Source organism: Triticum aestivum, chromosome 2B (genome assembly GCF_018294505.1).
Source record: "Triticum aestivum cultivar Chinese Spring chromosome 2B, IWGSC CS RefSeq v2.1, whole genome shotgun sequence".
In the NCBI taxonomy this organism is placed as follows: Eukaryota; Viridiplantae; Streptophyta; class Magnoliopsida; order Poales; family Poaceae; genus Triticum; species Triticum aestivum.
The window spans coordinates 194,024,245-194,037,870 of NC_057798.1; the positions used below are offsets into that span (position 1 = coordinate 194,024,245).

The 13,626-nt window shown below is 47.2% G+C and overlaps 1 protein-coding gene across 2 annotated transcripts; it reads right to left on the reverse strand.

Moving 5' to 3' along the window:
* Window positions 1-1,851: 1,851 nt before the first annotated feature.
* LOC123044309 (uncharacterized) lies at window positions 1,852-13,183 on the reverse strand. Of its 2 annotated transcripts, none has more exons than XM_044467017.1 (6): window positions 13,005-13,183; window positions 12,107-12,554; window positions 11,460-11,732; window positions 7,583-10,552; window positions 2,804-3,619; window positions 1,852-2,519 (listed from the first exon to the last, which is right to left on the reverse strand). In XM_044467017.1, the coding sequence occupies exon 4, from the start codon at window positions 10,385-10,387 to the stop codon at window positions 7,781-7,783; it is 2,607 nt and encodes an 868-aa protein (XP_044322952.1). In that variant the 5' UTR covers window positions 10,388-10,552; window positions 11,460-11,732; window positions 12,107-12,554; window positions 13,005-13,183; the 3' UTR covers window positions 1,852-2,519; window positions 2,804-3,619; window positions 7,583-7,780. The 2 variants fall into 2 exon arrangements, with proteins under 2 accessions (XP_044322952.1, XP_044322953.1); XM_044467018.1 differs by having other exon boundaries at window positions 12,107-12,531; window positions 13,005-13,174.
* Between the last annotated feature and the right edge of the window lie 443 nt (window positions 13,184-13,626).

The following is a 13,626-nucleotide window of genomic DNA, read 5'->3' on the forward strand; positions in this document are numbered from 1 at the left end:
AGGGGGCACAAAACTTGGCAATGAAGGAAGTGATTTGTCTGGTGATGATCACACACTAAGGTGATGCTGATCACCAAAAATCAGCTTAAGAGGAGGGGTTTAGAGGGTGGTTGCTATAGAAAGTGATCCACTGGTCAGAAATGGAGATGATGAAGTTGCACTCACATAAGTGCATTAAATGAGCTGAAAATGGTCATGGCCCAATGATTTGAAGATATGAAGATGCCCAAAAAGTTTCATGCCATTGGGACTTGTCAAAATATCACTTGCTTCACAGGGCTTTATTCTGACCAGAAATTTGAAAAAATTGCACAGGGCAATTGGCTAGATGAAATGAGCCAAAACTTGGTGGAGGAAGTTAATATAGATAGGAGAACGTCCTGGTAAATTTTCAGCTTAATTGAAGCAATATAAAATATAGTTGCTTCACAAACTGAAATTCTGACCAGAAACCAAGATTTGGAGCTGGGCTCACATGGATCAATGGAATGAGATGAAACTTGGAGGAGGGTTATGATATGAGCACATGAAGGAGTGTGCAAAATTCAACTCATTTTGATAACCCTAGCTAGTACTTCCTTCGCAAAGGCTTCCCTCAGACAGGAACTTTGAAAAATCACTGAGGAAGATTCACTAGGCAAATGACGTTGAGATTTGGCATAGGGCAATGATATGGACAGGAAAAGATGCCCAAAAAGTTTGGAGTCAAATGGGCAAATATAAATAGCACTTCCTTCACATAGTGCCATTTAGAGCAGAATAGGAAAAGAATTATTGGAGGATGAACTTTAAACATGGCAATAAAAAGTTTTGCCATATTTGAGCAAGATATGACCCAAGCAATTTATGAGAATTATTTGGGAATTTTTGGAGTGACATAAAGATAGGTTGCCTCACAACCTAGGGCAAATAGGATAATTTCTTTAATAGAAAAGGAATATTCCCAATAAAAGAATATTGGGATTTGGGCTAGGATGAAAATGACATGGGCTAAGGATGGTTTTGGGGATGACAAGCCACTATAAAACCTAGAAAGACATGATCTTCCCAAGTTTTAGAACCACATAGCCACGGAAAAACAAATCAAATTAATAAATCCAAGAAAATCATCAGAAAAAGAAAAGGGCAAAATCCAGGGTGTTACAAAGATGGCGCGAGATAGTCGCTGGCTCGCTCATTCTTCCCTTCTTTTCGTTTTTTCGTCTGTTTTTCTTCTCTGTAGCACGCTCGTCGTGCCCATGATCACTTGATTCCCACTGTTTTCCCGCTTGCTTCCTTCTAAATCAGTGAAGCCGATAACCCCGGATCTTTAAAAAAAAAGTTGAAACAAGGTCATCTTTGGGAAGCGACTCATGGAGGGCTGCTAATGAGCGACAAATTTTGTATGATACTCCCTCCGTCCCAAAATTCTTGTCTTATAAATTTGTCTAAATACGGATGACTTTGTATGGTACTCCCTCCGTCACAAAATTCTTGTCTTAAATTTGTCTAGATACGGATGTGTGACGGAGGGAGTATGTTGTAAGGAACTCTGCCATTTGAGCTAATGCTAGGCGACCAGGATCGCTAGTCACGGGAACACTTGGCTTGTTTGGCTTTGTGCTGCGTGATACCGTCTGGAACCGACCGCTACTGAAAAACCTAGCTACTGAACCTATATACTGAATGCTTTGCTGCTCCACCCAGACCTGGCTTCCTTTGAGTCTAAGTCATTTTCCTACTGGGAGATCAATTCATGAAAAAGAAACAAAGAATATAATCTAAGAATATAATCTGCGCTTGAGAGTCCAAAACATAATTCATGGCGACCAGGTACAAAGCTGTTGATCAGATTTCTACCAAAGAAGAATATATAAAAAACTGGAAGCAGCAGCAGCAGCAGCATTGGGCCACCACAAATCAACAAGCCATCATTAATGGTTCAGGCATCAACAGGATTTCATATCCAAGATCACAACACCACCACCAGCAAGGTTCAGCGACCACGAGTTTTTCGACACTCAAATGCCATCGGCATCACAAGCGTACAAAGGCTCAATGAGTTTCTACACTAATAAGCACCATCTCTACCACCAGCGTAAAACCCTAAGCAAAGTTTGCCACCCACCCCTTACATCAAACAAGTACAGGGCTCAATGAGTTTCTACACTAATAAGCACCATCACCACCAGCAGCGTAAAACCCTAAGCAAAATTTGTCACCCACCCCTTACATCAAATCAGACTGTCGGTTCACACCAAGGATCAGTCAGCGTCTTGCATCCTTGGTCCACCAAGGATCAGTCAGCACCACCAAAATACCCACACTCATCAGGAGCAGTCATTATTTGAGAGCCTTAGCACTCAAACCTCAGCTTCGAAGGTAGCCCTGTATATCCGCCAGTGGAACAGTATTTCGCCCTGCAGACACCCCCTACTGAGGATCAGCCTCAGCAACTCTGGAAAGAACTCTGGGAAGTTCTCAGCCGCAAACAGTTCACTTTCATTTCCAGTTCTCATGGACTGAACGTAGTTTTGCAACTGTGAAGGCAAAATACAAAAGTCAGATTGACTGCCAACCACAAATACACAACAAGTAAACAATACATCATTATCTTCAGAATCAACTACTCCCTCCATCCGAAAATACTTGTCATCAAAATCGATAAAAAAAGAATGTATCTAGAACTAAAATACGTCTAGATACATCTCCTTTTATCCATTTTGATGACAAGTATTTCCGGACGGAGGGAGTATGTTATAATCAGCAGGCTGGAATCAACAATATCAGCAAGAATATAATCAACAAAGAATTTCAAACTCACCATTGCATGATCATATGCATGTTCAGTCACGTGCCTCAAAAGCTTCAGCATGTCTTGAACATAATCCTGATAGTATGCAGTCGCAGCAGCAGCTTCCTCGTTAGATGGCTGGGTTGCATCTTGGGGTCTTGGGTCAAAATCATAGATAGCTTCCAGGATAGGATGTCGAGCGTCTTGGAAGAATCCTGTCCATCCCAGACCTTCATCGAATACCTTGGTAAACGGAAACTTCTTCTTGAATTGCAGCTTAAAAATTGCGTCATATATTCCATAAATGAAATTCTTTCTGGCCTTCGGAGGTAACAAGGCTGGATGGTACATTAGAAAGTCATAGTACCACCCATAATATGCATTATCCAAAAGATCTTCTCCATTCTGTCGTACAGGCCCTTCAGGGTTGTTAGGGTCCAGATGAGGGCTCAACTCACGGATCAGGTGAAGCATGTTTTTTTTTTGAAAAGGGGGAAACCCCGGCCTCTGCATCAGTACGATGCATACGGCCCTCTTATTAACAAAATAGAGTAGTGCCAACAAGGTTCAAAAGGTCCTCATAAGTGAAAAAAAGCAGAACAAGCTCACACAGAGCCCGAAAAAGCTAGATACATCAACTAGCCACATCAAGATGCCACAACCGGCTGGGTAAACTAGGTAGGAATACTAAATGCCTATCCTATTACATGACCGCCATCCAAACCGGTTGAAGATAACCCGAGCTACCATCTCCCAACGGATAGACCCAGTAACCAAATGCTCCCTGGCCTCCGTCTGGGTGAGTAGCGACCACGAACGGATCAGAGCCATAGTCCGGAATAAAACCTGCAAAAAATGTATACATGATATTCTGTTAAAGACCAGATCGTTTCTGCAATTCCAGATAGTCCACATCAAAGCACAAACCCCAACCCGAATATGCCTCGCTAAGTTAGGCTCAATCCCATTAAGCCATGTCCCAAATAAAGCATTAACAAAATTCGGTGGTTTGATATTGAAAGCAATGTGGACCGTCTGCCAGAGTACCTTGGCCAGCGGGCAATCAAAAAAGAGGTGTTTAATAGTCTCATCCCGATCGCAGAAACTACACCTAGTAGGTCCTGTCCAATTACGCTTCATCAAGTTATCCTTAGTTAAAATTGCTTGTTTATGGACAAACCACATAAACACTTTTATTTTCAAAGGAACTTTGACATCCCAAACATGTTTGGACGTAGGAATGGAGTTCGAATTAATAACATCAATATACATTGATTTGACTGTGAATACTCCAGACTTAGTCAACTTCCAGCGCAATTCATCGGGTTGTTGAGAAAGCTGGATGTCCATCAGTCTCCTAACTAGATGGAGCCATTCTTCCCAACGATTGCCCTCTAGCACTCGTCTGAATTGAATATTAAGGGAGGTAGATTGGATGACCGAAGCAACGGCCACCTCCTTTCGTTGAACAATGCGATACAAAGAGGGATATTGGATGGCCAAGGGTGTGTCACCGAGCCAAGTATCCTCCCAGAAACGTGTACTTGTGCCGTTTCCAACAACGAACTTTGTCCTATTAAACAATGCCTGCTTGACCTTCATGAGACCCTTCCAGAAAGGTGAGTCAGTCGGCCTTACAGATACCTGTGACAAAGTTTTTGACTGGAGGTACTTGCCGCGAAGGATCTGTGCCCACATAGCATCAGTCTCCGACGAAAGCTTCCACAGCCACTTGCTAAGAAGGCATTTATTCTTAATTTCGAGATTCTCAATACCTAGACCCCCTTGGTCCTTCGGTCTACAAATGATATCCCACTTAGCAAGCCTATATTTTCTTTTAAGCTCATCACCCTGCCAGAAGAACCGCAATCTATAGAAGTCCAGTCTCTTCCTAACACCAACTGGTACCTCAAAGAACGAAAGAAGAAACATCGGCAAACTTGTGAGTACCGAGTTAATTAGGATTAACCGGCCTCCATATGACATGAGCTTGCCCTTCCAGCAGCTCAGTTTCTTCTCAAATCGGTCCTCAATGCACTTCCATTCTCTGTTTGTTAGCCTACGATGGTGGATAGGAATCCCCAAGTATGAGAAAGGTAGCTCTCCCAACTCACATCCAAACAATTGCCTATAAGCGTCCTGTTCATCTTTGGCCCTACCAAAACAGAACAGCTCGCTCTTATGAAAGTTTATCTTTAACCCGGTCAATTGTTCAAATAGGCATAAAACCAGCTTCATATTTCTTGCCTTAACCAAGTCATGCTCCATAAAGATGATTGTATCATCAGCGTATTGTAGGATAGAGATACCTCCATCAACAAGATGAGGCACCAATCCACCTACTTGACCATTATCCTTAGCCCTTCCTATCAGAACTGCCAACATATCTACCACAATGTTAAACAAGATAGGGGACATCGGGTCTCCTTGTCGTAGGCCTTTATGTGTCTGGAAGTAATGACCTATGTCATCATTAACTTTAATTCCCACACTACCTTTTTGCGTAAATGACTGTACCTGTCTGCGCCAGGCTTCATCAAACCCTTTCATACGCAAAGATTGTTGGAGAAATGGCCACTTTACCTTATCATACGCTTTCTCGAAATCCACTTTAAAAATTACTCCATCTAATTTTTTGGAGTGGATTTCATGGAGCGTTTCATGCAGGACTACCACCCCTTCTAGGATGTTTCTGTCTGGCATGAACGCGGTTTGGGACTGTTGCACCACAGAATGCGCAATCTGTGTGAGCCTGTTGGTCCCGACCTTGGTGAAGATTTTGAAACTAACATTAAGGAGACAAATCGGCCTGAATTGCTCAATTCTGACCGCATCCGTCTTCTTAGGCAGTAGTGTGATAGCCCCAAAATTCAAGTGGAATAGTTGAAGCTGTGCAGAGAATAGATCCTGAAACATAGGTAGTAAATCCCCCTTAATAATGTGCCAGCACTTCTTATAGAACTCGGCCGGGAAACCATCCGGTCCGGGAGCCTTATTATTTTTCATTTGTGCAATAGCATCAAAAACCTCCTTCTCTGAAAACGGGGCAACCAGAAGCTCATTATCAGCAGCCGAAAGCTGAGGTACATCCTCAGTTCTGGACTCATCGAGGGACACCGTATTATCCTCCGGTGGACCAAATAACTGCTTATAGTAGTCAGTGATGTACGTTTTTAGGTTATCCTGACCTAAAATCGTACCCTCGTCCTGCTCAAGCTGAAAGATTCGCTTCTTTCTGTGCTTGCCATTAGCAATTAAATGAAAGAACTGAGTATTCGCGTCCCCCTGGACCACTCTACGTACTTTAGCACGTAAAGCCCACTTCAGTTCTTCTTCGCGGAGCAGTTCTTTTAACCTCTGCTCCGCCTCATTTTTAACCTGAAGCTCTGCGGGTAATAAACTATTGGGCTCGGCTTTTATGTCCAGGTCATGTACAAGAGAAAGGAGTCTATCCTTTTCAATCTTATACACACCGCTAAGGTGCTTAGCCCAACCCCGCAAGAAGCTTCTCAAATTCCTAATCTTATTCTGCCATCGCTCAATAGGAGTTTTGCCTCGAACATCTTTACCCCATTCCCTGGCTATCAAATCTAAGAACCCCTCACGTTCGAACCATGACGTCTCAAATGAGAAGGTGTTCTTGTTACCCACGTGGTTCGGCTCCCCTGAGTCCATGAACAATGGGGTATGATCAGATATTCCCCTTGAAAGAGCTTGCACCGTGACCAACGGGAATTTTTGTTCCCACTCCACGCTTGCAAGAACCCGATCAAGTTTTTCGTAGGTTGGGTTTGGCAGAGCGTTGGCCCATGTAAACTTTCGGCCCGAGAGCTCTATCTCTCTCAGATCCAAACTTTCAATAATGGTGTTGAACATGAAGGACCATCTGCCGTCAAAGTTATCATTGTTCTTCTCCTCTCGCCTCCGGATGATATTGAAATCACCTCCAACTAAAATCGGTAGTTGTTTTGACCCACAAATTCTAACGAGGTCTGCTAGAAACTCCGCTTTAAACTCGGGCTGCGCGGCACCATATACCGCCACCAAAGCCCAGTTAAAGCCATCTGTCTTAGACCTAACTCGAAACTTTACCGCGAAGTCACCCATCACTACACTACGGACTTCAAGTGAATCGCATCTCACACCTAGTAAGATACCCCCCGATCTTCCTCGCGGAGGTAGGCAATGCCAATCGAAATCAATACCACCAACTAGTGAGGAGAGAAACTGCGGTGCAAAGTTATCTCTACCCGTTTCAGATAGAGCAACAAAATCTAGCTTCTGCTCTAGAGCTGACTCAGCCAGGAATCTTCTTTTAGCCAAGTCCTTAAGACCTCTGCTATTCCAAAATATGCCTCTCATAGTTCATCATGGAATTTTTTTGTGGTCCGAATCCTAGCACTCCCACGAACTGCGGAATCGGGATAAATCTTCCGTTTCCACTTACGCTTAGGTTTACTAAGCTCAGTCACCCGTTCCTCATGACCGGGTTCACAAATATTTCTAGCGTCATTCTGTAGGGGTACATCATCTTCCTCAGCGTCATGGTTAGTGGGTGCTAGATCCTCACACAGGCTATCAAGCACTCTAACACCTAATGCATTAATCTCATCATCATTCATTGGTTTAACTGCTGCAAGATTACGAATAGTCTCTAAAGCACGTTCCGCCTCCAGGTCTAATATATCATTCACCGAATTGGTAATTTCACTATCCGTAGCACCTAGTGAAACTCCTATTGGTTTGCATTATTTATAATGTCCTCATTAGAAAAATGCAATAGGGAATTAGACAAGTTGACGGACATACCAGAAGAAAAAGCAGCCTCCTGCAGCTTGGCCACCCTCATAGCGCACCTCTGCTGCATATCGTCCACCTCCGGGACGTCGAGGATGCGAGCACTCATCCGTATCCCCTCGGAGATAGGGTCCGGGATCCCACCAAACGCGATCACCTCCTCCCTAGTATAACCTGGCACTGAAACTCTGACAGGTGGTGCCTAAGTCACTAGAGAAGGCGTCTGCGGGCTCCCGATCCCCTTGGACGAGTGCCCCACATCAGGCAGTGGGGAGGAGCATAAGACAGGGCCTCCTGCCCGCGGTCTGCTCCCGCCCCAACCGGCAGCTCGGACGGGAAAGGCATCGGTGAGATGGTCCTCCTGACCATCGGAGTAGAGGGTGGAGACCGGGCCTCCTGCCCTGGCGTCCCCCCTCCCGCAGCAGCAGCCACAGTGGTTGCCACCACCATCGCCGAAGGAGTCGAGGCCGCCTGCCTCGAGGTCCCTCCAGCAGCCGGAGCCGACCCCCTCGGGGCCGACGCCACCGATGACACCTGCATCGGCCTCAGGACGGGGAGGGAGAGGACTCCATGTCCCGAACCCCCTCCCCCACACCCCATCGCCCCCGCGATCGCCGACACCGAAGTCGCGCCCGCGGGAGTCTGCAGTCCAAGAGAACCATCACCGTGCCACCACGCCGCAACGCCTCCCAAAGAACTCGCCTGACGAGCAACAGACACACCAGTCTCCATCTCTAACTCCAGTGAAGGAAGCGTGCGCTCAAGATCATCACTCGACTCCACCCTGTCACTCCAAAGCCTGGGAGGTGCCGAGGCTGGCTCGAAAGACCCAAAACGTAGAGTAGTCATGGGTACCGCCTGTGAGGCTGTGGGCTGAGCCTCCAATCCATTCCCGGCCGACTGAGCGTGAGAAACGTTGGATCCCTCTCGCATGGTCTCATCTGACAGTGCCCCCTTAGTCCCCGCACCACCCTCCCGGTCGTGCATGTCAACATCATTGCCGTTAACCGCATCATCAAATAAGTCGGTGTCCTCGAACTCAATATCTAGCGGGAACACCTCGCCCTTATAAGTCCAGTTGACCTTATCAGGCACATACTCAATATCCAGAATGCTGACAAGAATCCGGGCAATCCCATTGGCACGAGTGAACGCCATGTCCACTTTTTCTGTCTTTCCAACCATGATGCCCAAACTGGCCACCACGCGAGCATCCTGCAGAGGCTTAGATGGAGCCCCCAAAAACCGCAGCCATACCTGTGTAAGCGGTTTTCCTTTAGGCTCGACCTGTTTCCACTCGTTAAACTCCAGAATACACTTAGTACCGGGAACTTTACACAAGCCAAAACTCAACAATCTCTGCAAGTCATCAACAGACGGGAAATCAACCTTAAAAACTCTGTCTTCTATGAGCACCAACTCCCAAACAAAATCACCGGGAGCTAACTCCTGCAACCTCCTCACAATCTGTGCCTCAGTCACCTCGCCCTGGGTCGCTCTCACAATCCAAGTAGTCGAACTCTGGTTATCCTCCGGGACCTCTCTCGCCGCCGGGGACTCGAAAAACATGAGCTCAGCACAGTAGACTCCATAGATGTTCAGAGTCGGAGGTAAGTCACGCAAAATCGGGCACTCTCCCGACTCATGTGCAAGCTTGCCACATGACTCACACAGCTGGGCCACACACTTAGCAATGAAGTGGCCCTTCTCGCCACAACGATAGCAAATCATCCTCTCCTTCTTACGGGCATACTTGGACGCCCTCTCTGCATCAGACCTCTCGGCAGCCTCATCCACCGTCCCAGCCTCAGTAACCTCAACATTGGCCAACCCCTTCACCACCTCCATCGCCTGTGGAGGAAGCTCTGAGGAAAGCTGAGTCTCCTCCGTAGCATCTGTAGGAACAGACACCCGAGGTGGTGGTGGGCGGCGAAATCTCCCACGACCCCAGCTCCGACCACCACGGTTGCCACGATGACCTCCTCTCTGACGGCGATCCGGGCCGAAGGCCCCCTCAACGAAACCGCCGGCCGGCCCACAAAACGGTCTCTCAGCCGACCCGTTGCTCTGCCAAGCGTAACCATACCCTCCTCCCGTAGACGAGGAGCCGCGGTGCTGTCCTTCACCGTATGCATCATACCCGTCGTCCCCCCACTGGCCTCGGGGCGGAACATTAGGCTCTTTATTGATCGACTGAGGCTGAGTGGACCGGTTCTGCACCGGCCTAGCAACATAATGCGGTGGTGGTTTCCCTGTGGTTGCCGTTACGCCTCCAACAGGCCGATGTCCGGCGCCGCGGCCAGCCGGCCCATCTCCAGAAGTACCTGGCGCGGGAGGTCTAGGTCCCCCTCTACCCGCAGCCTGGGGAACAAGGGGCGGCGCAACTGGTGCTCTCCCGACCCCCCTCCCGGCAGTATTAGTAGCGGGCACCGAGGCCGGCGCCGTCGGCTTCAAGCTTCCTTCCCCAAGAGCCGGCTGCGAAGGGGCCAGACCCGGAGGCGGCGCACCACCGGGGGGCACACCTCGTCCCGCGGCAACAGCCGCGCCGACACCTCCCGCCAGCGGCCTTTGGCCATTCTGCGCCAGACCTCTCCGTCCGGCGTTCGCTGCCGGCGGGGGAGCCGCCCCACCCCGACCTGCAACGCCTGAGGAGGAGCGCTTTGCTGGCGGTGGAGCCTCCCCTCGACCTGCCATGGCCGGCAAGGGCTGGACGCGTCTCGCACGTCGATCCCCACAAGCCGGGAAACCCTTCGTGCCTGTCTTGCGAACCCTAGACGGCGGTTCATGTCCTCGATGCCCCACTCTCCATTGCAGCATAATTCGGCCCTGTGGGTATTCAGGACATTCTGAACAGCCTTTCGCAAACACCAGTGCGCTTGAGGATCAATTTCCAACACATCCACTGAGTCTTTGTGACCTTTAAACAAGTTATATTGACCAACAGGAGTTCTGTTGTCAAGGAATTCTGAGAACGATTGAATACTGCAGAAAAAAATGAACAATGCAGAATGAGCCTACTTAATAGCAGATTTACTAATTTAAACAGATAACCTCATTCGTAGGAAAATTTACATACAATTTTATAATAGTTAGTCAATGTAATGCAATTACTAGTATATCAAGTAGTGGCTTGTAGTTGCCTGAATAGCTGTTTTTACACAGTCAACATAGCAGTACTTTGGTTACCACAAAGGAATGCACCATTGGATACACATTGTTGCCAAACAATTAACTACAGGTTTTTTTTTTCAATGGCAAACGTTGTTCACGGCATTAGGCTGGAGAGGAAGGTCACCTCCCTGACCATGCTAGTACACCGTATCTAACTTCAGGAGGATAGTATGTATTCCATGGTCATTTTATTCCTCATAAATTGACAAATAGGCAAATATTTTGCCTCTGCTTAACAAGAACTTTCTCTAATGGCATTTCTATAAAAAATAAAAACAAAAACACGTACAGGACCAATATCTAGACAGAAGGCCAGAAGGCTTAACAATTTACAACTGGGGTTTAGCACCTCAGAGTTGATATAAATAAATAGTACACTTACGTTAGCACCCGTTTTGACTAATTTCACCAGGATATATGAGCAAAAAGCAAGCAATAACCGTGGCAACTCAACAAGTGCATACATCTCTTTTGTGGCGCAAGTAGTGTAATGACTATACTAAACATGCTGCAATGCTATTCTACACCCTTATCTCCCTATACAAACTGGGTAAGTCAATCCTAACAAACCAAGCTCATTTTTCACACAAATTAGAGCAACCCCCATTGCAGACCATCTTTGACCCACCGACACTTAGAAGTTAGAACACAACACAAGTAACATATGGATTCCCAAAATACAGTAGTCACATAAGTAAACAATTGGTAAAACTAATACCTTCTAGGAAGTCTTGGGAATGATATGCGAGCACGCCGGGTTATGCCATCCCTGAGAGCATCAATGTTTTCATAACCAGAGGCATTGAGATCAAGATGGCGCGACAAGAATTGCCTGAAAGCATTCGCAATGAATTCTTGCATTTGCGGCTCATAATAATTATTGCAGATGTCATATGCCAGCTGCCTATTTTCTCGCTTGAGTCTCCTGAAGTGAATTCTCAAATGGAAGGACCTTGAAGTCAAGAGTTCCGTGGCCTCATTAAGATATTTCCTGAAAAGTAAGTAAACAAAACATTACATTAGTTGGCAGCAAACAGAAACTGTTATCCTCAATTCTCATTGCATGGTCTAATGGAATATACTTATAAGGAAAACAAAGTACTCAATGTTGTTCCACAAACAATTTGCAATATTCATATTTTAAAATATCTCTAATTTATGTAAGGAACACAAAAGAACACAGTAGAATTCATCATTAAATTTTCTCCTCTAAAGATCACCATATGCCATATAAGTACACACATTATGTATCAGTCTTTAACGGTAGGTTTATTCTACTAAAGATAATTTAGTTTCTAAACTATTCAATACAGCAGAATACAACAGTGAGATTGATCGATCTATCACAGTGAGGACTGAACTTACTGACGGAGATGATTTAACAAACGCGTCGCTATGTTGTGGAGCCTTCTGAGTTCTGACTTCATCCCTGGCTTCCCTTCCCCAGTAATCGGGAATAACGGGCTGAAACTCCATCTCCTGCCAAATTGGTGGAGCAGCTTCAATCTCCAAGTAGTTCCCATCCGGCGGCACAGCTTCAATCTGTAAGTAGTTCCCGACCAGCGGATTGTTAACCGCCCCAGCTTGAGCTTGTTCGAGGTGTCGAAGCAGACGGAGGGCTGGGTCTTGAGGAAGGGGTGGGAGGTCTTGAGGAAGGGGCGGGAGGTCCTCCTGACGGCCTGCAGGAGGTGGGGGCGCTTGCAGCCTCCCTCCCGCTCCCCCCCCCCCCCCCCCCCCCCCCCCCCCCCCTCCAGCTCTGCGAGCCCTGAACATGGCGTCTCTAGTTTAGCCTGCAATGGTGGCGACGAGGAAACTGGATAACATTAAACATCTGAGCTTCTGAAAAATGCATTTGAACTGCCAAAAATAAATAAAGAAAACAAGCAAAAATAATTATGGAAGCCTTGGATCGAACCAAGACGCACTGGGTGGATTCGAGCGGTGTCGACCATTAGGATGGTGAACGATTTGTGTTAAAATCTACAGGGGCGGTACTAGTTAAACAACAAGATAGCGTGCCCAGGGAAACAACAAAACGGGTTGGCCTTGGCCTGTGCGGGACGCTCGGCCACAGCCAGCGACGACGCGAGCATGCATGAAATGTGCTGCGCGGGGCTCGGGCGGGCGCTCGCGGGCAGGTGTGTAGGAGCTCTGTGTGTGGCGTGTTGTACAGGCTCGTCGAGATCATGACCATGGCGGGCGGCCACGGTCTCGAGCGGCACGATCGTCTAGGTAACGAAGGGCGCGGGGGGGGTTTGCTCACCTCGCTCGGACGATGGTGAACCGCGTGAACTCGGAGAAGAAGACGACCACGACTCCACGAGGGCGTCGCTAGCATCACCGGCCGCGAGGACAACGATCCATGACCGCTAGGGTTTAGGGGGCAGCGGCTAGGGTTAGAGGATGGAGGGAGGAGGGACAGGGTAGGGTTTAAAGCGCATCTTATAGGGACGGGGGAGCTGCGGACGACCGTCAAAACCTGTCGTTGTCTATGTGGACGCAGGATCTCGCTGCCGTACAGAGGAGGAAGATGAACAGGATCGATCCCTGCGTGGGCTGGCTGGGCCGAAATAACACGCAAGTGGCTAGGTGTGGGCTGGCTGGCTATTTGCTCTCTCTTTCTGCCTTTCCTTTTCTATTTAAAATCGATAGAGATTGAAAAGAGAAAGAGATGGTTAATTAGGACACGAGGTTTGGCATGGGGTTAATTTTCTTCGACTTCCTGAAATAGATGGGATCCAAGAAAAATTGTTTTGGGCATGTTGCAAAGTTGTAAATTCAAACTTATTTGAATTGATTCAAATAGGTTCGGATGAGGGCTAAGTGCTAGGAGTGTCCAAAATTCATGCAACTTTTGGTGTAGCTTGGTTAAATGCAAAAGGAAT

What these genes read in the sequence shown, in the direction of transcription:
- LOC123044309 (XM_044467017.1), bottom strand. Translation starts at nt 10,387, where the DNA reads ATGCTGCAATGGAGAGTGGGGCATCGAGGACATGAACCGCCGTCTAGG.